The following is a 23,810-nucleotide window of genomic DNA, read 5'->3' as shown; positions in this document are numbered from 1 at the left end:
GAGCTGTTTAGATCAGTGTGTGCACCGTTGCAGGCCAGTCTCTTCGCAAAGACGTTGGTAACCTTCACTTGTGGTGAGGATCCCCTCCGTACCTATTCATGCCTCCCTAGGCTGAGCTCTTCTCCTGACTGCTTTAGTGGGTCAGTCTGTGACCTTGTCAGCCTGTCTCTGACCTTGTCAGGCCGAGGTCCCTCTGGGTCATGGCAGCTCTGCCCCTTCGTGCTCTGCCAGGGATTCTTAAACTCTCTCCTCTTAGTCCCTCCTCTCCCTGAGTCACTGTTATTGACCTGAGGGTATGTCTATCATTGAGTTACTCATTTGCACACTGCAGAGAGAAGCCACCCAGGGGTCAGCATGCATACATAGCATTATCCCTGGCAAGGGGGTTACAATTAGATTTTAAGCTCTATATCTCATTGTGCCTGTACATTCTACTGTACCATATGCACACAATTGATGCATATAGGAATACACATGTCCAAACAAATGCACAATTCACATGGACATAAAGATCATTAGGTGTAATAAATAGCATTAACTTTTACCTCCACACAGACCCCAATAATTATTATCACAGACGCAACGAGATGACAACATCAGACAATCTGGACTTTCAACATCACAACTACAAGGAGATGAGACAGGTACGCAGTGCTTCTCAGCAGCATTCGAGAGCCATGCGCTGGTACTACATTTCTCTGACACACTGCTACACATCTGAGGCTGCACTTAGACTCGACATGGAGATTCTTCATTCTTCCTCCCTCTCACATTATCCCCCAACTCCCTAATCTTTCTCCCTTTCTTTCTTTCTGTATTTACTTTCTGTATATTTCTCTCTCTCTCTCTCTCTCTCTCTCTCTCTCTCTCTCTCTCTCTCTCTCTCTCTCTCTCTCTCTCTCTCTCTCTCATATTTAGTTGCTTTTTGATGCATTTCACAGTCTCCCTTGGTCCCTCGTTTATTGTTTATATCGCTCTGCCTCTTGACCCCACTATGAATAGTTCTGTTGCGTCTCCCTATCATCTGTTATTCTACCTCTGCTTCGCTGTGTTTTCTCCTTTAGCTACTCGCCCCTACCCAAGCCATCCCATCAGCCCAATGAGATGCCATCCCCATACAGAGGGCTCTGTACTCATCTGCCCAATGAGATGCCATCCCCTACAGAGGGCTCTGTACTCATCTGCCCAATGAGATGCATACCCTACAGACAAGAGTTTTGGAAGTTGCTCAGAGTCAAACCAAGGGTTTCCTAGTTCAATGGCATATCGGTCTGAGTCTCACACCCTCTGTCACAGCTTTTCTCCTCCTCTCTCCACACTCTTTGAGCTCACACTTGTTTCACTCTGTGCCAGTTGATGAAGGTGGTTAACGAAATGTGTCCCAACATCACACGTGTGTATAACATCGGCCGGAGCCACCAGGGACTGAAGTTGTATGCGATGGAGATGTCTGATAACCCCGGGGAGCACGAAGTTGGTTAGGAGAATAAACACGCTCTATGTATGTCCTGCCATGTCCCGCCTGTCTCTTCTATGTCTTTTCTGCATCTCTATATCGTTCTGATACTGTCCTGTGTTGTGATTTCATCCTATCTACATGATCTTCCACATCCTGTCTATGCATGGTACTGCATCTTGCATTTGCCTGGTTTATGTGCAATGCCATGTACAGGAAGTGTGTCTGTGTGTTATCAATGCTCACTGCCTCTGAGTTGCATGTGTTAGAGAAGCCCCCTGCCCCTGCATTGTGTGTGTTAGAATAGCCCCCTGCCTTTAGGCTGTGTGTTGCTCAACTCCAGTCATCAAGCACCCCCAACAGGTCAGATTTTCAGGATAGCCCAGCTTCAGCACAGGTGGCTCAATCAGAGGCTCCGTCGAAGCCTTAAGCTCAGATTGAGCCACCTGTGCTGAAGCAGGGACTGATTGAGCCACCTGTGCTGAAGCTGGGATATCCTGAAAACCTGACTTGTTGGGGGGGCTTGAGGACTGGAGTTGAGCACCGCTGTGTCAGAGAACCCGCCTGCCTTTTAAGCCTGTGCTCCTTTTAAACCCTCTGCTCCTGTGGTGTATGTATTAGAGAATCTCCCTGTTCCTGTGGTGTGTGTCTACTAGAGAAGCCCCCTACCTCACTGGTGTGTGTAATTGTACACTGCTCCTCTGGTGTTCCTGTCCTACCTATGCAGGGGAGCCTGAGTTTCGGTATATGGCTGGAGCACACGGGAATGAAGTTTTAGGACGAGAGCTCCTTCTGCTGCTGATGCAGTTCCTCTGCCAGGAATACAAGACCGGGAACCCACGAATCAATCACCTAATCACCCACACACGCCTCCACTTTCTCCCATCCATCAATCCTGATGGGTATGAGAAGGCAGCTGAGCTGGTGAGGCACTGTGACATTTATGAGGAACTTACCAAGAAAGCAGGGAGCAAGGGAGTAACTGCCTTGCAGAAACTTGTAGTGTGTGGTTCTCCTCTGAACCCCCAAAAATGATTCCCATATGCTTTTTATGTTAGTCACGATAAACACACTGGTATCAGGGCCACAGACAGCTTTCCCGGAGCCCAAGACTAGAGTTTCCACTGGGACCACCCACCCCTAGTGTCGACGGCCTTGCGAGACCCCCCTCTATCTCTCACACCCCCATCCTCAACCTCCTCCCTCTCCCACGCGTCCACCTCTCCCTGAATATACATAAACCCTCCTACCCCCATACACATAATAACCCCCCCTCCCCATACACATAATATACCCCCATACATATAATAACCCCCTCCACATAATAAACACACACACATAATAACCCCCTCACACACAATAAACACACATAATAACCCCTCCTCCATGTAATAAACGCACACCCCTCCTCCACATAATACCCCCCCCCACCTTACCTGGAAGCCTCTAGTGTTGCTCTGATCAGTCCACCAACATCCGGGGCAGGGCCTAAATTGGAGGCCCGCTGGAAGGGGGGGGGGGGGGGAGAGCTAGGGCTGGCAGCCAGACTATCTCTAGCCGAGCCCATCTGCCATTGCCATCCATCCCACAGCCTCAGTGCCCTAACTGGTATTAGCTTTCAAGATTATTTCCTTTTAGTCTGAAGCTTTGGTGAGATGCCCTGTACCCTTCAATCCACAGGGCTCGGAGTTAGGGGGCTGGTCACTAGGCCGTTGGACTTCTGATGGTATTGACATAAACAACAACTTCCCAGACCTAAATACACTGCTGTGGGATGCAGAGGATCGTCCCAGGAATATCCGCAGGGTTCCCAACCATCACATCCCCATGCCTGACTGGTACCAGTTCCAAAATGCCACGGTATGTATGTATGGCTTTATTTAAATAGCACCTTCACAGTAGTAGTACACGTGACAATCATATAAATAACAAATAATACAAATAACAGAACATGGGAATATGTGCTTCAGACATAAAAGTAACATTTCGAAAGAGGAGTCCCTGCTCCGAAGAGCTTGCAATCTAATTGGTAGGTAGGAAGAACGTACAGAGACAGTAGGAGGGCATTCTGGTAAGTGTGTCTGCAGGGGGCCAAGCTTTATGTATCATGTGTATGTTATGCATGGATGTATGTCTATTTTTGAAAAAGAAAAAGAACTAGCGCACAGGATTATACTAATAAAAATATATGGATTGGAAGATGGTAGAAAGGTGTGAAAGTTCAACAATAAAGAACTAATGGATTACTAGGGTGTAAAGATCTTTTTGTTCACTCCAGCGTACATCTGCGTTGCCCCAAAAGCGCACAGCTTTTGGCGCAGCCAAAGGGCGTGAGCCGTTTGCTGCCGTTCGCTTATGTTAGTTGATGTTAAAGCTGCTCTATTTCTATCAGAAACTCACAAGCCCTTTATCCCCTGTACCCAATTTTCCTACTTTATCTGCCCATGAAATGTCTGTGAATTCCCTGTATAACCCTGTTCTTTTATTGTAACCATGTATTTTTTATAACTCTGTGCCCAGGACATACTTGAAAACGAAAGGTATCTCTCAATGTATTACTTCCTGGTAAAACATTTTTATAAATAAATAGAAAATAATAAATAAATAAACCAGTGATAACTAGAATGAGGTGTGCATATAACCGGGGAGATTCTGCTCTTCAGGGAACACTAATCCCAATACACATAAAACAACATAAAAATGAAGAGCGCACACTCCTAGTGCATATAGAGTATTAGGAACAATTTATTTAAAAAAAGGACAAGGTCCGCTAGCAATATAACATATAAAACACAATAAACATAAAGAAATAAAAAAATTCAAACCGGTGGAGCTGATACCATGAATTAATAGATAAAAGCCTTGAGGGCTAAATGTCTCTGAGGATCAAGAGAATGTCAATTGACAAATGTGCAGATGCGTGTAAGCAGGCAATGGAGTCCTGTGTGGTTCATTGCAATGAAAAAAGGTGGGGGTTAACTCCAGCAGCACAGATAAGTGAAAATCCAGAAAGTAGGTGTAAATGTTCCTCTACTACTGTGGGAGAAATCCAATATGACTGATTCGGGATTAACACACAACGTGCGCCCGTCAGCTGGAACCACAGAGATAGAATGAGAGCAGGTTATAGCAGACCTGATGTAGTGAAATCTGTATATGCAGACGGTGTTAACCCCTGGAGTACCTTATTCAGTAGGTATTTCCCATAGAAGTCCAGCATTAAGGTGAAATCCCATGCATCTCAAGGTGTGAGTCTGCTGACTGCAGCTTTGGTGGAATTAACTCCTCCAATACTTGCAAGAGAGATGCTTCGTGAAGAGAAACTTCAAACTCTGCACTTTCTCCCGCTGGGACTCTCAAAGCAGCTGATCATCAAAGCAGCTCATCCACAGGTGTAGACTTGATGACTCCCTATGCGTTTCCTCAGCTAAGACACTGACTTCATCAGGAGGGCTGACTTCATCAGGAGGGCTGACTTCATCAGGTGTTAATTCCAGCTAACTCAGAGCAGAGGCGTGAAGAGACTTGAAGTTTAGGAGGAGAACTTTGTAAATGATCTGGAACTTGAAGGAAAGCCAGGAGAGGGATTTAAGGAGGAAATGAACAGAGACTGTTCATCATTCATATGCCATATGTGAGATATGGCATCTACTCTGTGAAGCGCCATGTGAGACATTACATCATGACCACCTTTACACAGCTAAACCATAGAGAGCATTATACAGTAGGACTTTTATTGACTGCCTTTTATTGTGTCTCTATGAGTATTAGTGCAGCTTTTGCAGGGTTGTCAGTCCTGTGCCTACATGATTGACATGTTTTAGGGTGCTACTTTTGTATGTCGGTGAATGCTGTTTTACCAGAATTCAGGGTGCTTTGTCTGTGGGTGTTGCAGCCTCTTAGTAAGTTTAGGGGTGCAGTGTGTCACATCTTGCGGTATTTTGTTGATCATTGTAATCTCAGGTCCAACCGCCCTGCTCCTTATTGTTGACTCCAACTTTTTTGTGCCTCAGGTTGCCATAGAGACACGAGCCCTCATCACATGGATGGAGAAGATCCCCTTTGTGTTGGGAGGAAACCTTCAGGGTGGGGAGCTGGTGGTGGCATATCCCTTTGACATGGTTCGTTCAAAATGGAAGACTCAGGAGTACACTGCAACGCCCGATGACCACGTATTCCGTTGGCTGGCGTATTCCTATGCCTCCACCCATCGGCACATGACAGACTCCAGCCGCAGGCCCTGCCACTCTGAGGACTTCCACAAAGAAGAAGGCACAGTGAATGGGGCCTCCTGGCACACCGTGGCTGGAAGTATGTGCTTCTTTGCTCGGCTACTGTCTCTTCCAATGATCCTGTGCAGGGCTCACACTTACTCCAGTGCTTGGGCAAAAGGTAGCTTAAGGCAGGGGTGCACAAACATTTTCCCCTCTGTCCCAATGCTCATGCCCCCCACCCCATACCTTGTCTCCAGCATGAAATTATGCCGCATGGTCATGTGACGTCACGTTGCAATGACAACATGATGTCACGTGACCCCGTGGGATTATTTCATGTAGCGTTGCCATTGCGATGCGTCACCTGTAGCCCTCAGAGACAAGGTAAGGGAACTTGCAGAGGCCTCGCGTGGTCCCCCGGCATTTATTTTAAATGCTTTGGGGAAAAGCGTGGGGCCTGTGTAAGTGCCACACCCCCCCCCCCCCAGAAAATCTCGCCTCCCAGTTTGCGCACCCCTGGCTTAAGGGACATGTTCTAAGGGCTCACCCTGCAGCCCGATCAACCTCTATTATCCTTGGTCTACCACATCCATTCTCTCCGGAGGTCTGAGGAGGACATGTAAAATTTTAATTTGAAAATTGTAATGCTCATTACACCTATGGGCTAACTCAATTAAGACCAAAGTGGATGTTATTTAATTAGCCCCTTGCATTTACTATTTATCATTGGCATTGGCCCTTCTTAATAGGATCTTGTATCTTCTGTTGGAATTTATGAACGTACCTTTTTGATAAGCTTTTATTACTTTAATGTCCTCCTTATTCTTGCTTTCCTAGCTGTACCTTTCTGAACGTTCCAACAACAAAAGAAAAATAATGCAAATAAGCACACACAAAAAATGAAAGACAAAGAAATCTTCTGTATTAAGGCCATGTTTTGGTCATATCCTCTGCATCTTCATTTGATTATTAAAGAAAATGGCATAACAAATTAAATGGAAAATTCAATGTCTAAACAATTTAATTTACATTTAACATTAAATATGCATTATTAGAAACATCTGCACAAACATGAACAAAGAAATAAACAAAAGTTACTGGATTTAATTAACCCATTATCAGCCTTATTAATTTCTGCTAATTCCTTGTAAAATGTGCAGCAGACGTGTAAGCCGTTTTATTTTTTATGACTATAGGTTCTTCTAATCTTTGAATAAGGAAGCTTCCTTAGCCACTTAAAAGTGTTAAGAGTTTGGGTGGCGAATGGCTTCCATCTCCTGCTCTAGGTTTATTGATGATGTTTTTTTGTGGCAGTATTATGGCTTCCACTCCAGCATCATTTGTGCAAGTTTTTTTTCTCACCTGGTTGTATTGACAGGTATGAATGACTTCAGCTACCTGCACACCAATACTTTTGAGCTCTCGATATACCTTGATTGTGATAAATTCCCCCACGAGAGTGAGCTGGCTGAGCAGTGGGAAAATAACAGGGAATCCCTCATTGTTTTCATTGAACAGGTGAGCCCTGTGTAATCATAAAAAACGTACAAATGAAGAATGATCAGCAGATTGTGAAACGTGTCTTTAAAATTTGACAGGTTGCGCTAGTACTGACGTCAATGTTCCGAGCGGTTTAAAAAGTGGTGGTAGGACGTCAGATTTTTGGAAATTCTGTTTTATATTGGGACGAGGCTCTTTGGACCTCATTTTAAGAAAACTCATAGCACGACTGTAAAGCGGGGCCAAAAACAATATTTACCTCAAAAAATCCCATTAAAAGCTATTGGAGTTTTTCTTGCTGCCATTCATTTCCACTGGTTTTGCCACACTGAAAAACTTTAGTAAATAACCCTGTATATGTTTTTAAACCACAAAGGAGCAGGAGATCATTTAAAAAAAAAAAACAGAACTCCAAGACTGTGAATAAAAAGATAGTTGTACCCCATAACCCGCAATATAAGTCATCACAAGTCTTTAGAACCTGAGACGGCTCCTGCGGTGTTAAAGTAACGATCCCATTACAAACCATTTTGTAACTGCATTGGTTTATTATGGGGAGTACTAGACTGCAAGGCAGAATACAGTGGGTATGTTGCATACGTCACAGCTATCTTTTCACTCCAATGACAGAGCGCTTTGCAGTGCGTTATTAGCCTTCTGGAGGTGATAGAAGTGACCTCCCGCTCAATGTATAAAAAGACAACTGTGACCTACCCACCTAATTTCTTATCCCTTTTTACATGGCATCTAGATGGATTTTGGTACCTAAATAGCACCTCCTTTCCTTATTTCTCAGGTTCATCGTGGGATTAAGGGGATTGTGAGGGATGTGTATGGACGAGGGATCCCAAATGCTATTATATCTGTGGAAGGAGTTAATCACGATATACGCACAGGTAAAAGGATCAATGCACTGTGTATGTTCTGTGGGTGAGAAGTGCAATGAATTTCAGGCCCCTCTGACATCAAAAGGGTTCATACCTAGTTCCATAACCATTTTACAAATAAGTCTGTATTTTCTTTAGCGATATTTTTAGCTCTGTATCATTTTCATCTACATAACCATTATTGTGTATGTATTCATTGTCATTTGTTTGTACAGTATAATGACTGTGCTCAGTATCATGGCTCTGTTTGTGTTATCACACCTGTGCATAATTGTATGACTGTGCAACATTGTGTCATCGTGAATTATTGCATGAATTATGCACGTATTTTTGTGCTATTCCATAACCTTCCATCCTATTGTATACCACTGACTCCTTTGATGGGCTAAGAAGTAGCAAGGCAATTCATGGCCTCTAGCTTGTGCAGATCTCGGCTACACTTAGTGTTTGTGTAACAGAGCTCTGCGCTCACAGAGCCAGAGAGTAATACCCAGTCCTGGCTCTGGCTCTGTTTCTTGTTGGCTCAGGGATAGAATTCAGTTGGAGATAATCCCAGGAAACACGTTATATGGCGAGACTGAGCCTTGGCTCCTTGAGTATTTTGTTCACTTAAATTGCAGCTACCCCTGTCCCCTTTTTTTCATCTGATATTTTGCTTTTAAGTAGCTCATACACCTTTAACGTATGTGTGCCCTATAGCACAGCCTCCATCCTCACTGAACCTCAATCCTGCCCTATAGCACAGCCTCCATCCTCACTGAACCTCAATCCTGCCCTATAGCACAGCCTCCATCCTCACTGAACCTCAATCCTGCCCTACAGCACAGCCTCCATCCTCATTGAACCTCAATCCTGCCCTATATCATCTGTGTCCACACGCAACCTCACCCTGGCCTCCTTACTGAATCTCACTTTTGCCCCATAGCACCTCCTGCATTCTCTCAGAAACTCACTCCTACCCTATAAGATGCTCCTGCCTCCTCACTGAACTTATCTCTTGCTGTATAGCGCCACTGACATCTTCACTGAACCTCACCCTTATCTACTACAGCACTTGTATATGTTGACCTTTGGGTAACCTTGCCTTCAGTAACTATTGCCCCATCACTGCATCTCACTATCATTTAATCCTGGCTGCACATCCTGCACCTCAGTCATTACCCTGCATCCCTTAAGGTATGGTAGGATACACAAATGGATCCTTCCCTTTCCTGAGCCTGCACATGTAGGTGTGTCTTGCAGCGTATTACTGAGCCGCCTCCATTATTCATATCTCCGGGGACCTGAAGTTACAAGTTTCATGGAAAGATCACACTTGCTAATGACTTTTCCTGATGGAAAGCTGTTTTCCTGCATACCCAGCATGCACCCCACCTCTGGCACGTGCAGTTTCCTGTAGACCACTTGGCTCTGAAGCCATTTTTCCAACTTAAAGTAGCAATGCTAATTCATTTCTGCTATACATTCTTTGGACCATAGCAACGTTGCCTTTATAACCTTGGTCCTGCAATAAGAAAATTTCGGAGATTTAATAAATATTTTGTGTTACTCTTTTGCCCCAGCACCTTTTGTAACTCCCCCTTCACTGTATCATTATAAGTATTGTCATAACCTGCCCCTATTTATATGTGTGTGTACCCCCGTAGAAAGCAGTATAGGTTATTGGTGTGGCCAACTCAGTCCTCAAGAGACACCATCAGGCCGGGTATTAGGAATACTTCAGCACAGGTGACTCAATCAGTGGCTCAGTCATGATGATTGAGACACCTGTGCTGCAGCGGGGATCTCCTTAAAACCTGACCTGTTGGTGGCCCTTGAGGACTGGCGTTGGCCACCCTGCACTAGTAGTTTGATGCTAGTTATCATGGTTATTCTCACCGTTGTAAAGAAATGTGACCGCACAAACAGCACATCTTCTCCTCATCCTAAACTATCAAAGTCTCTTATGCTGAGCAGGGGATTAAGTGTATATTTCCCCATGTAATTAACAGTTCAGTAATTAGAAACGAACAGTAATACTGGGAACAGCTCCAACCACTACATGCTGTGTGTATCCGCTGCCAGAATTAATTCCACACTCCCACACCCTGCTATGCTTTTTCTTTTCTTTCGCTTTTCTTCATTAGCTATCTCTTATTTTGCCTCTCACCCTTTAAGTAAGACACAGATATCCTGCTCTCTCCAGCTTTTTATACTGTCATCATGTACACAGCTATCTATCACTCAGTTGAAGAGCGCTTTGATTGAGCTGATCGCCTCTTTTTTTGTATTTTGCTTGCTTTAAAGCAGGGGTCTCAAGCGCTGTCCTCAAGGGCCACCAACAGGACAGGTTTTATGGATATACCTGCTTCAGCACAGGTTGCTCAATCAATGGCTCAGTCTTCAACTGAGCCACTGATTGAGCCACCTGTGCTGAAGCAGAGATATCTTTGAAACCTGACCTGTTGGTGGCTCTTGAGGACTGAGTTTGAGACCCCTGCTTTGAATGATATATTGTTGTCCTTTCAAAAGCTTTCTTGATTTTTAAGATGTGATGCTACGTTCAGGAGATACTGTATGCGTTTGCAATATTATGTCTAGGGGATGTTAAAATGAAGATCTGCCAAGATCCAATTGCAGTCTAAAGGCTACAATGGTAACCTCAGAAGCTAGAGAACTATATATATATATATATATATATATATATATATATATATATATATATATATATGAGCAAAACATGCTCAGGGGGAGACATATTAACATTTTATGTGTTAAATATCTCATATAAGCTTCTGGGGGGATTGCTACTTTAATTTTAATTAAACAGTGTGTTTTAAATGCTGTTTAAAGCATTTTTTTTATAAGGTGTAGTATACATTATTAGTTTACGCCATGTTGCTAGTTTGCACTTAATATCTTTGAGCCGTGAATGGTTGGTGTTAATAATTAAATCAGAGGTGCTCAACTTCAGTACTCAAGACCCCCCCAACAGGTCAGGTTGTTGGATATCCCAGCTTTAGCACAGATCTCTAAATCAGTGGCTCAGTGAACGACAGCCGCTGAAGCTGGAATATCCCTAAACCTGGCCTGTTGGCCTCATCTGCTGTAAAGGCAGCACTAACAAAGTATCCCTACTGAAGCCATTGAGAATCATAGCACAGACATGGGGCATACTCTGTAGGGTGTGTGTGTGTGGGGGTTGTGTGTGTGTTGTGTGTGTGCACGTGTGTGCATATTACTGTCCTAAATATGGAAATTAATTTGTGGTGACAATCTCTTTGTCCTTCCCAGCCCTTACAGTAGACCCCTATTTAGCTATGTCTCCATTCTTCAAATGAGTGCAATTACTGGTTCAAAGTAAACGCCATGTGCATTAAAAACATTGCCATTTTCTTCTTGTGGAGTTAGTTTTTTCACCAGTAATTGAACCAATTTTGCAGCCAGTTAACAAATAGCCCCCATGATGTAGACACGGCATGGAAACCAATGCTCTTGAGTCTGTAATTGAAGATGGGATCTTGATACTTGTTCCCAATTCTAGTCCTCAAGAACCTCCTATACAGTATGCGTGGCCCAGTGATTTTGACTGAACCACCTGTACTTGAAGCAGGGATATCCTTACAAACTGACCTATTGAGGATTCTTGAGGACTGGAGTTGGGAATCACTGATATAGACCAAAAGCGGAAAGTAGCACTGAGAAGTGGAAGGGAAAATCATATTGATATACTTCAGTTTTCTCCATTCTTATTGTTCCCAGCAAGTGACGGTGATTATTGGCGACTGCTAAACCCAGGAGAATATGCAGTGACAACCCGAGCTGATGGTTTCATGCCCTCCACCAAGAGCTGTGCGGTGGGATATGAGATGGGAGCCACACGCTGTGACTTTATCCTCGCCAAATCCAACTTGGCACGGATCAAGGAGATCATGGAGAAATTTGGAAAACATCCAGTCAGCATGTCCCTGCGTCGTAGAAGAGTTCGCTTCAGATCAGGTCATCATCGTGCTTAAAACATATTCTAGATTTGGATTCTTTAGACACTTTGAATCTGGGACCGTGGACCTTGGCAAACCTAGAATGTAACCGGTGTCTGGACTAAGAAGATAGAACAGATAACTTGTAAGCAACTTGCTCATGACATGAACCTTGGGACCTGGGAACTTAGAGCTCACTTAGGTTCTTTCTTTGTACTAAAGCAGTATCCGAGTGTCTGAACCTTCTTAAGAGCATATGCTAATCACCAAACATTCTCATGCCTAAATATTCCAGACTTGGAACTATCTTGTATATCAAACATATATCTTTTGGGAAGTTTTTCTCACAGTATGTGACTTGGTAAATCTGGAGCAAATCATATACTGGACTGTTTGCTGGACCTATAGCAGGGCTATCTTGTAGTCACATTGTATCCCAGGCCTAGAACTTTTTACTCAAACGGGAGCCTTTGACCAATTTTCATACATGCTGTCTGTGGAAATACTTGAGATATTCCAAGCTCTGTATTCTTCCCCAGATGTTTATATTTCTGAGATATAGCTGTGACATGTAGATGTCAAATGAACCAAATTATGCCATACATGAAGCTGGAAAACGCCCATGTTACTCCAATGAAAAGTATTCAAGGTATTTTACTCAAATGAGAAGGTAGTAACTCCTAATGTTACTGACATGAAAAGGGATTGAACTCTATAGCCCTTGGAGGAGAAGTGAATAAACCAAATAGTGTTTAAATCAGGAGGGACTAACTGTGGTTACTATATTCTGGCCTCAGATGCTGTTCTTCATTTTTATTGTGTTTCCCCAATTGATTTCGGCTGTTTCCCTTTTACTGCTCCTGCCAAGAGACTCTGCTATTCATTTACATGATATTTAATCTGTTTTGTTTTAGAGTTATAAAATGGTACAATACTCGCTAATCCCTTCGCTGCTGGAGAGATCAGGGTAGTGCTGCATTGTTACTCTGCAATACTCGGGTGGTCTCTTCTGCTCTGTATCCACATTTTATTTTCAAATCTGTTTAAGAGATATCTTAAAATAAAGAAGTTGCAAATTACGACGCAGACATTTCTGGGCCAACGAGTGATACCAGTGAGAATTCTTTTGGGGCATATCTGAGCTTTGGCACCAACCAATATTGTCGCGGCTGTGACATTTGGGATGAGCAGGGTAGAGACTTTGCCACTGAATCCCATGGATCCTCATTTTAATATCATTCATGCTTTTTCCTGACTGGTAGTCTTAGCAGCAGCTGCTCGGATTTCACCCGGAATGTGCTCTCTTGCATGCAGAATAACTCTAAGCAGATGTACTGGCAATGGCTAATTCTGAGTGTGGGACTAATTTGGTCCCTATATTGTAGTGAGAACAGACATTTAGGGCAGTGGTGCTCAACTCCAGTCCTCAAGTCCCCCCAACAGGTCAGGTTGACTGAGCCTCTGATTGAGCCACCTGTGCTGAAGTTGGGAAATCCTGAAAACCTGACCTGTCAGGGGGGAGGGGTGTTGAGCACCGCTGATTTAGGGGACCAATAATTAAACTCTGATAGTGCCGATCGGGACTCTAACACATGGAAACTCCAACTAGCATTGACTTCAATTGTGCCAATTGGCTCTATGGCAATTTAACCTCTTCTTGGTAGAAGACCCCACCCAAATAATAAACAGAACAGGTAAAGTTAAGGTAGCAGAAACTCAATTCCAAGGGAGAGTGAGCACGGGCAAGAATGAGACTGGAAACTTAACTGATTCACCTTCTTTTTACGAACTCCTTATGAAAGTAAATTCGAATGGTACCACCCCAAACTGGCGGTTCTTTTTTGAGCAAAACCATGTGATATTGGTTCGTTTGACGCGTGAGAAAAAGCAGCACACACTCTTGATCACATGTATGGCAAGACATAAGTGTAGATGACGCAGAAGGAAAGACGTGACAAAACAAGTGTCATTCTCTGCAGTTTGATTAGGCCAGATGTAAGAGACTCAAGAATGGTGGATGTGTGTTTCGGGGCACCATTTAAGCTGAGGTGGTAGGAAAAATACAATAAGGGAATTCAATAATACAACCAATTGTTAATAATATAGGTTCAATAATATTGAAATAAAAAGGGAACATTGGCAACGCTTCCCAGTTTTCTTTCCTAGATGCAAATAACATGTGGGACCAGATTCACATGTTTCAGACGGGTCTACAATGCTGCTTTTCCCCATTATCTCTTAGCATACAATGCTTTCACTGCAGCCAGGGATTCTGGGAAATTACATGCACATGAGCACGGTGTCACCTTTTACTTCATATCCATTTTAACATGGACCCTATAAGCGTATGCCTGCCGTATTACCCAGCTTTTCAGCACAGCCTGGTTTAAAGAAGTGCATGGCCAGTAACCCTACTCACAGACAGCTGTTTCGACCTTTTGGGTCTCTTCAGTGTGAAGCTGGTTATACTGGCTTTGCAATGTGAGGCTAGCCCACTGTATACTGTATTTGTACTTCCCTGCAGTACCATCCATGTGAATACGGAACCCAGGAAAAATCAGTGCAAGGGACACTACTTCATATAAATCACCCTCCTAAACCATACACTGTAACAGATACTGGGCAGGGTGCTTTATTTATTTACAAAATAGAATGACCACCAAATACTGAAAAATACATGTAGACAAGCACAATTCTGTTCATGGAAAGCTGTGCTATGTTCTGTGCAGCCTTTTCTTCTGTCGCTTCAAAATAACTGAAAGAGAATATGCAAGTGGGAGGGAGTTGGAGATGCAATAACAGAGAGGAAGGTAGAAGCAGCCCTTGTACGCAGGAGGGCTGTATGCTGCTTTAGAAATTAAAGGTTTGGCACTGAGAACAACCTTATACAAATCTGTAAGAGGTGACCATGATGGGGGTGATGTATCATAAGTGTCCCAGCTGCAAAACACCAGCAAAACCGATGCAGAAAAATTGCACTAGATTTGCCAATAGTAATCCTATTGTTCTCAGTTGTGTTTATATATATATATATATATATATATATATATATATATATATATATATATATATATATATATATATATAAAAATAAAATTGTTGTCCTAGAATTGCAGCTGTACTTTGATTAATCACTCCCACGTCTTTCCCTGGGGTTCTACTGACTAAAGTAAATAGCCATTATTGATCATCCAGTTTACTTGATCAATAATGGTTATCACACTTTAGTAAATCAGGCTGCTTAGAATCTTCTAAATGACATTATTTCTGAGACACATCTTAGCAGAACTGCTGATCTCCCCAAGGTTTTTGAAGTTTTTTGATCTTTGAAGTTATCTTAATAATTCCCACATGAGCCTTGATTGACAGCTAATAATACAATTATCTTCGCACTTTTGATGAAAATGAAGCCAAGCTCAGATACCACTCTGACATTGACCTGGGATTCATCTGATACCCTTATGGACTTTGCTCGGTTTTGTCTGGTACCAATATATGGTTCCTTTTTTATAGGGTTCCCATAGTAAAACATGAATACAACACTCGGCTGCTTCCTCTCCCTCAGACATTGCTGCCTAAATTAGGGGAGCTCAACTCCAGCCTTCAAGTCCCTCCCGACAGGTCAGGTTTTCAGGATATCCCAGCTTCAGCACAGGTGGCTCAATCAGAGGCTCAGTTGAAGATGGAGCCGCTGATTTTTTCACCTGTGCTGAAGCAGGAACTGATGGAGCCACCTGTGATGAAGCAGGGACTGATGGAGCCACCTATGCCTAAGATATCCTGAAATCCTGACCTGTTGGGGATGAAGAAGGGGGTGGGGAGTTGAGTACTGGAGTTGAGCACCCCTGGCCTAAATCACCAGTAACAGGCATACTTTCTAAATTTTATTTTTCACACTTCCAGATGACTAAATTGCAGTGCTTTAAGTGTCAATGATGCAATTATTCCAGATCTCAGTGCTCTTGTTCTCTGTTTTACTATCAATTTACACAGATTAACTATGTCAACCCCTACTGTATTTCATCAATGGCTAGCAGTGGTAATTTGGAGATTGTGACCTGGCTGCCTCTCGCTGTGTTAATTCCGGATTTAGGTTGTGCCTGGTGGAAGCCTTCCATTGGCTTTACAAATGTCGGTGAAAAAATAGTATGTTTAAACTATAAAATGAACAATACATCTTTCTCTGAGGCAGAGAGGTAATTATGCACCTTATAATAAATTCCACAACACTGTCTGCATCCAGGTCCACAGGAAACTCTATTTTGAGTATAGGACAGGGGTAACCATCACATTATGTAGAATTAATGTGAGTGCTGCTTTGAATTCTTCATGTATTTATAGATGACCAGCTCTCCCACATTCCCAGCCAGTAAGCAAAGTAGTTGTGTTAAATCCTTATGGTCTAGTTAACGTCCATTTAGAAGGTCTACAAAATGTGTGTACATCTTCCTCTGTGTTTTTATACCACTCATTGTTTTATCTTCATCCTTCTCTCTTAACTGTTCAATGCCCTAAAACAGAAGGTAATTCTGTGCCGGAATCGAGGCTAGCAGTAGCGTAACTACCACCCGGACACATCCCAGGGGTCCCAGCTGAGGGGGCCCAAAGGGAGTCGGGACTCTCTCTCCACGCTCTTGATGACCCCCCCCCCCCAAGCGGTTATAGAGACCCCCGCGTTCTTCCCCACAGCAATGAAACTGATTGCCGGGGAGAAAGCGGGGCCTCTGTAACACGGCAGCCCTCCTCCATGACATCACGGCGTCAGGTGATGCTGCGTTGTCATGGCAACACAACAACACATGGCAACGTGCCGACGTGATGCAGCGATGTCATGACATCGCCCGGGGTCCGCTTAAGGTGAAGTTACACCACTGGAGGACAGCCCTATCATTTGAAACCATGTTTCTTGGGCAGTTCCCAGACACTATTTTTAAAATAATTATATTACACCAGAACGGAAAGAAAGTTTAAAGAAGGTCTCTTTTTTTTTTTTAAACAAAGATTTGAAAGCTTCTCCCTCATCACTCTTTTGGATTTGGTTGTCCTTTCTACTGGTGTCCTCATATCTCCTATTCATTGGATGGCACTAAGTTTCCTGCACATGAATTCCCCCTCTGTGCAGAAGAATTAATAGAACTACGTTTTAAGAGTTTGTTGACTATGTCACGACAGCAACTCTTATACTGATTCCGTAACAAGCAATAGACAAACGGGTCAGACACGGCTTTGCTGTAGGCCAGGCACCTGCTGATGATCCCCCAGTGAGAACTGATGGGAGTTGACGAGAAAATCTCCACCATTCTGCAGTGAAAAAAAGCACATGGTTACTGTCGGAAAGTGGTAGTGGTAGATATTACTCCACAGCATGAACAGTAAACCACCATTGTATGCTATCCCTGGGAAACTCTTATCTTGTTGCTTAAGTTACTTAAATAATGTTAATTATCGGGAGACATTTATCAGTGTAAATTGTAGCAGTCTTGGGATCCAATGCACATGAAAACCATAAAAATAACAGTAAACATACTACAGGCACAATGCTGGGATACTGCAGAGAAGACTAACCTAGAAATTGACAACAAGTAAGGACAACGTGACATTTTGCTCCATTATTCTAAATTGTTGTAAAACCCTCCTTGGAGGCCTGGCTAATTTCCAGATTTTTAGGAAAAAATTGTGCCTATCCCAAGAATTACTTCATTATTTTACTTAACACACACATTCCCAGCTAGCTCAAACTCCTACACCCACCAATTCATGAATATATATTTATGTCAAAAGAGTGTACTGAGCGTGGCAAATGTACAGTATACAACAAAAGACAGGGGTGCCCAATGCTACATCCAATTGACAAAACATATATGTAATAAGTATAAAGTTAAATACTTCAATAATAATATTTTCTTGATCCTTTGGCCAAAGCGTCATAAGCCTGCATACCATGCCAAGGTATAACCAAACTTTGCATGTCCTAACACTACACTGTGAACCCTTCCTTTTACCTCTGTATGAGGGGAAAGAACCATAGTAGATTCTGTTCTTGCAGCAAAATGTAAATACCTCCCATGTTAAAGAGGTGAGGAGGAGTGAGCTCTGGGGGGAGGTGCCACCTACCTCCATACAATTGTTGCCAAACAGAAATTGATTAACACACACATACCCAGCTAGCTCAAACTTACTCTTTTTGACATAAATATATATATTCATGATGTGGTGGGTGTAGGAGTTTGAGCTAGCTGTGATTGTGTGTGTTAATCAATTTCTGACTGGCAACAGTTGTATGGAGATAGGTGGCAAAGAAATATGCAACTGAAAACATGTAAACAGGACAGGTGCAAAGAATTGGGTCATCAAGTGTTTGCTGCCAACACTTAGATTATTAAGATACCTTGAGGGGTAAAGCATTGACAGGGTGAAGTGAAGAGCGAGAAATGGTAGAAGAAGTGATGGACAGACGGAAAGAGTCATGGAAGGGGTGGGAAAAACGTAGCAAGAGTGAAAGGGAGGTATAGGGGATGGAGAGATTAAACTTCCATGAAAATCCTTTCTTGTGGTTGGTTGTATTGGCAGATGACGAATGATATTCTCTTGTTTCTAATCAGGGCAGATTGAGGCATTGGGGCTGGGACTCACCTGGTAACAACATAAGGAGTAAAACAAAACAGGAATGTCCCAATGAAAGTGCTGATTTTTTTCGTTGCCCGTTGCCTCCTTCTTTTCTGTTCCTCCAAACATCGCTGCCTCACACTAATATAAAGAACGGGGAAAGAAAACCTCAGCAGGATATATGCACATAATGCTGAAAACAGGTTCCATGTAAAGAACACACTGTGCAGATTCAATAAGGGAATATACTAAATACACACAAGCAGTACCACACACAAAAATACTGAGAATGGAAACCTTAATACTCACTCCTATTCCAGTAATGCCCTGCACTAGCCATTGCTAATACTCCACACACAACACCAATATGGGATCTATGTAAAAAGGCAAAGGTCATGCAATGTTGGGTCAAAATAAAATTATGCACATGTATTGAAGAAATTTTTTATTTTTATTTCAATTACATTTTTCTTCTTTGATACTTGTTGCATGGTGCAAATATGTTGTCTCACAATTGCACTAATTGCACTTTTGTTTTGACACATATGCCCCAAAGACAGTTTTACCTGTACATCTTATTCCTGCCCTAAATCATCCAACAAACAGTTAAATGCATTCTTATTTGTTTTTTTTTTTTTAACAAAATACATTTAGAATGTGGGTGATATTATTACCTCCCATTTAAAACAAATATATATATTATTAAATCTTGGTGGTAGCTGGGGAGGTTACAGTACTTTAAAAAGGGCAGCTCATAGAGATAATATATTACAATCGTGTCCATCTTAGGTGTGTTTCTGCAAATTATTTATGATGCTTTAATACTGGATTCACCAGGCACGGAATTGGGATGAATAAAACATTGGTGGCTGGTGCATAGAGCAACCCAATACAATATTGTAGGTGAAAAAATCCAATATGTCCATTGACGTCAACCTTTTGTTTATTGTTAAACCTTTTATAGTTCCATTGATCCAGACAGACAGTGCACATGCATAAGAAAGTCAAAATCTCTATATGAAAGAAATCTCACGTTGGTCCCCTAAGAGGAACACAGCCTACTTTACATTTCTCTTGGACCAATGTGGCTAATACAACTTTAAACTCTATGGGAAGGGAAACAAAACAGTATAATGTGTCAATTCTATTTCACAAGAACAATCTAAAAATAAATGCCATCCTGCTTCACGTTAATGACAATCTTATTTCTACTTGAATCAACTATCTGCCTTATACTTTCAACTTCTTGTTGTATTTATGAATACCTTTCATTTCTGAGAAGATATCCAGACTCTCTATGGCCTGAAACAGTTGCACAAATTTTCAGCAGCAGCACAATTAAGGTATAACATGTTCATAAGGGATTCTCTTCTGCAAACCATTCTAGTACCTGTCCACCACTTATCACTCATCTCTGCCATAAGTAAATCCCACAGCACACATCCAGTTATATCTGCCAATCTTTCCTAATCCAGCCCCACAGCATCTGAGATATCCATCTTATAAAATGACTGCTTACATGGATTTCCCATGAATATGGAAACACACTATTGCAGGGGCGGCCAACTCCAGTCCTCAAGAGCCACCAACAGGTCAGGTTTTAAGGATATCCTAACTTCAGCACAGGCGGCACAATCAGATGACTGACCCAATGATTGAACCACCTGTGCTGAAGCAGGGATCCCTACTACCTGGTCTGTTAGTGGCCCTTGAGGATGGGAGTCGGCTACCCCTGCCTTATTCTATTGATCCTGTATAACAAATTAAAATGACAATTGTGAGAACTTTCAAAGTGAAGTGTAGAGGCAGTGGCAATGTTTTTAAAGGAGTCCAGAACCAGTCCAATAATGAATTAGCTCTTACTATCTCCCCCTCTACCAAACATTTCCAGAAATAATGCTACCTTGGTGGAGCACAGATGAGTCTGGAGCAGAGTGGCCAACTCCAGTTCTCAAGGGCTACCAACAGATGAGATGTTAAGGATATCCCTGCTTCAGCACAGGTGGCTAAATCAGTGGCTGAGGCATTGGCCACCCCTGCACTATTTTATCTCTTATTGTAAAAGAATAGTGAAAGTATTGGGGTGGTAAACGAATGATGGCCTCTCCATAGGAAGAGTTCAAATATCACTTGTGCTCATATTAACGTTTGCCCTATGTGGGTCATTCTGAAGACGTCCTGGAGTGGTACTTACAAGCGAAAACATAAGCACAAAAAGAGAAGTGTCCGGTTAATATAGATACATATTCCCTTTCCTATTGTTTTATGCCTGAAGTGCTTATTCCCATTATGTGTTATACTATTATGTCACGTGTATTGTAAACTGCTATGTACCTGGATGGCGCTATATAAATAACAATGTATACTGTACAGTATGTATGAGTATCTTTATTGGATTGATCCATTATGGTTGCATATAAGTAGTAGTTAAATCAAATAAAATCACACCCTACGCGTTGCCGCGTGAGTGCTTTGTTTGGTGAAATTGTATATTCATAAATATAATAGTAAATACTGCACTATATGTGATTGCAATAAAAAAAAGAAGCCATCTTTATCTTTTCCACCTAACTCTCTGGTGAGGGAATGTCGAGTCTGGTTCCACACCTACTCACCGAGTGGTGAAGACTTACCTAGGGTGAAGATCCACCAGCAGCACCAGTGTTTGCATGGTGATCACATCAATTCTTCTGCAGTGAGAACGAGCCACCTTCAGAACCTGTAGGTAGGTGACACACAACACTAGGAAGGAAAGGAGGAAACTGAGCAGGTGGAAAAGTACCATGAATGCCACAAAGGATGTTTCCTCCTCGGGTCTCCTGTTGTAAAGTGTGCAGGTTCCGTATACCTGGTGGAACCCAACCCAGGACAGGCAGAGGGCCACGGTTGGAAAGGAAAGAGAGTGAATCCAAGAATAAAGAAGAATGACAGCAGCATCTCGGTACCTCATCTTGGAGTGATAGCTCAGAGGGAAAACTACAGCCACCCAGCGGTCAATGCTCAGGGCTGCCATGCTCAGCATGGAGTTACTGGTCAAGAAAGTTTCCAAGAAGCCCACAGCCCTGCAGAGCCCTTCACCGCCGGGTTGATGACCATGTATGGCTCCCACCAGTGTAAGGGGCATGTTGATCACGGAGAGCAGCAGATTACAGAGGGTAAGGTTGAGAGTGAACAAACCTGGGACCTGCCCGCGGATATCAGGGCAGCGTAGGAAGCAGATCAGCACCATCCCGTTGGACAGCAGCGCAGCAAGGATCAGCAGAACCAACAGGAAGCAGCCAAGTATCCCCCACAGCTCCATTGCTGGAGCCTTCACAGGTTACGCATACTCGGAACCAAGGCTTGCTTCCATTCTGCCTCTGACTAGCCAGCATCTACTGCCCTGGATGACTTGATCCTTGTTGTACCCCTCTTGTGATGCTCTGTAGCAAGCATGCGAATTGTTCGCAGCACCTCTAGAGATTAAATCATTGGATGATACTTGTGGATGTACTTCACCTCCGAGCCCTCTGGCAGGAGTACAGGTGAGAGGTTATTTAGAATTTGCTTTAATTTCAATTTCTATTAAATCCTTCCATGCAGATTAGATGTGGAGCCTATTGTGCTATTAAAAAAAAGAGCTGGAAGCTGCACAGTGCAATGCATGGTAAGGGGAGGGTTTAGCGAGAGAAAGAGCTGCTCCCTCTGTGAGAATCAATCCAACTTATTACCAGAGGAACCTTCTCATAGAGACTCAGAGCGGTGCCCACCTCCCAGCAGCTGGACAACCAAAGCCAAAGATCAAGGCTCTCCTTGAGATCGAGACTCTCCTCCCAGCATCGGACAGCAGCTGTATACAGAACATGTGCTACTGATTACATCCTTGTAACGACTGCACTGACTGAGCTGATACAGTAGTTATGAGTTTATTGCTTTTGAAATGCAAAATGAATAAGGGACAGGCAGCTGTTACTTAAGAATGAGACTGTGCACATTAGTATCTTTGTATTGTGCAGATGTGTGTTTTTGTAGATTCGGCATATGTGTGTGTACAACTGTATGTATAACAATTAATGTGTCATGTTCACATAGATGACGTGGCCGGCTTTTTAATTATTCATGTTAATAAGCCTCTAATAAGCAATGTGTGTAATATATATGTGTGTATATATATATATATATAGATATAGATATATATATAGATATAGATAGATAGATAGAATGTGTGATTATATATATATATATATATATATATATATATATATATTTATTACATCCAAACTATGTCATATATTATATAATTGATGTGACTGCTCTATAGGATTTACTTATTTCAACACCCAGTTAGAAATTCATACTTCGTACAAGTACCCTTTCATTTTTCAATATAGTTACTTACAATGTAAATATGAAAAAAAAAAATTCTGTGTCCATGGAATTAGTCAGTAGGGCACTTGCACATACCTATAATCCATTTGCTACAGAAAGGAAGGAATGGAGAACTCAGAAATACATTATAATGTATTTGCATTTAAGAATGCTTAATGAATGAGCAGCCAGTACTTTGTATTGGAAAGAGTCCCATTGTGTCATCACTCTTCTGTGAGAAAATAATCTTGGTGCCTCTCCATAGAGTCCTTGATCGGTAATGCACCTTGCCCCCCCCCCCCCCTTTCATACACATGAGCTCTTTATATAAAAGCCTTTATATAATTCTCCGTTTCATCAATTCCTATTTTGTAGACCATTATCAAAGTGCATTTAGACTTCATTTTATCATCACACACTCCTTAAAACGATATTTGTCCCAAGTCAGTATTATAATTCTGCACAGGGCTGCACACCAGAATAGGTTGCTTCAAATATGCCTCTTTTTACTTAACAAGCAGCATAATCCCTGGATTTGGGGAGTTTTAATAAGAAAATAAAATACAGAAACATTTGTATAGTTGTTTTAAATGGACTTGACCCTCATAAAGTGTAGAGGGGAAAGGGGCAGTGCAATGAATTAAGGAGCATTAACCAGAATATAATAAGTCAAAGGTTATACATACTGTACAGGCTCTCACACATATTTGTTATGTACTATAAGAATTGTGGATACATCCTGAATGCTATCCCAGGAAACTGGGCTGACAATACCTCATTAAGGGACACAGATGAAAGGTTTTCTTTTTCTTTCATTTGTTTAAAATCTGCAGGATGGAAA

The 23,810-nt window shown here is 42.4% G+C and overlaps 2 protein-coding genes across 3 annotated transcripts in view; one reads left to right on the top strand and one right to left on the bottom strand.

Moving 5' to 3' along the window:
* Positions 1 to 14,976, top strand: part of CPXM2 (carboxypeptidase X, M14 family member 2) — a 43,149-nt gene extending 28,173 nt beyond the window's left edge. For both annotated transcript variants that reach the window (XM_075612155.1, XM_075612156.1), the window contains exons 8-15: positions 556 to 644; positions 1,354 to 1,477; positions 2,184 to 2,380; positions 3,137 to 3,316; positions 5,470 to 5,767; positions 7,049 to 7,188; positions 7,967 to 8,066; positions 11,799 to 14,976. In XM_075612155.1, the coding sequence (XP_075468270.1) occupies positions 556 to 644; positions 1,354 to 1,477; positions 2,184 to 2,380; positions 3,137 to 3,316; positions 5,470 to 5,767; positions 7,049 to 7,188; positions 7,967 to 8,066; positions 11,799 to 12,052 (1,382 nt within the window). In that variant the 3' untranslated portion in view covers positions 12,053 to 14,976. The remainder of the gene's footprint in view (positions 1 to 555; positions 645 to 1,353; positions 1,478 to 2,183; positions 2,381 to 3,136; positions 3,317 to 5,469; positions 5,768 to 7,048; positions 7,189 to 7,966; positions 8,067 to 11,798) is intronic.
* Positions 14,977 to 15,123: 147 nt separating this feature from the next.
* Positions 15,124 to 22,520, bottom strand: GPR26 (G protein-coupled receptor 26). The gene is made up of 3 exons (XM_075612157.1): positions 21,256 to 22,520; positions 18,650 to 18,763; positions 15,124 to 17,317 (listed from the first exon to the last, which is right to left on the bottom strand). Exons 1-3 carry the CDS (start codon positions 21,921 to 21,923, stop codon positions 17,086 to 17,088), a joined length of 1,014 nt encoding a protein of 337 aa, XP_075468272.1. The 5' UTR covers positions 21,924 to 22,520; the 3' UTR covers positions 15,124 to 17,085.
* Between the last annotated feature and the right edge of the window lie 1,290 nt (positions 22,521 to 23,810).

The sequence above is a fragment of the Ascaphus truei genome, chromosome 8 (genome assembly GCF_040206685.1).
Source record: "Ascaphus truei isolate aAscTru1 chromosome 8, aAscTru1.hap1, whole genome shotgun sequence".
NCBI classification, from domain to species: domain Eukaryota; kingdom Metazoa; phylum Chordata; class Amphibia; order Anura; family Ascaphidae; genus Ascaphus; species Ascaphus truei.
This window is presented reverse-complemented; position numbering and strand designations above follow the sequence as displayed.

Excerpts from the sequence above, each read along its gene's own strand:
- GPR26 (XM_075612157.1), bottom strand. The coding sequence starts at position 21,923 with ATGGAGCTGTGGGGGATACTTGGCTGCTTCCTGTTGGTTCTGCTGATC. Across the intron at positions 18,764-21,255 it reads CTGGTGGATCTTCACCCTAG|TGTGAGGCAGCGATGTTTGG; the intron begins GTAAGTCTTCAC and ends TCTTTATATTAG. Across the intron at positions 17,318-18,649 it reads ACTCCTTATGTTGTTACCAG|AATGGTGGAGATTTTCTCGT; the intron begins GTGAGTCCCAGC and ends TTTTCACTGCAG.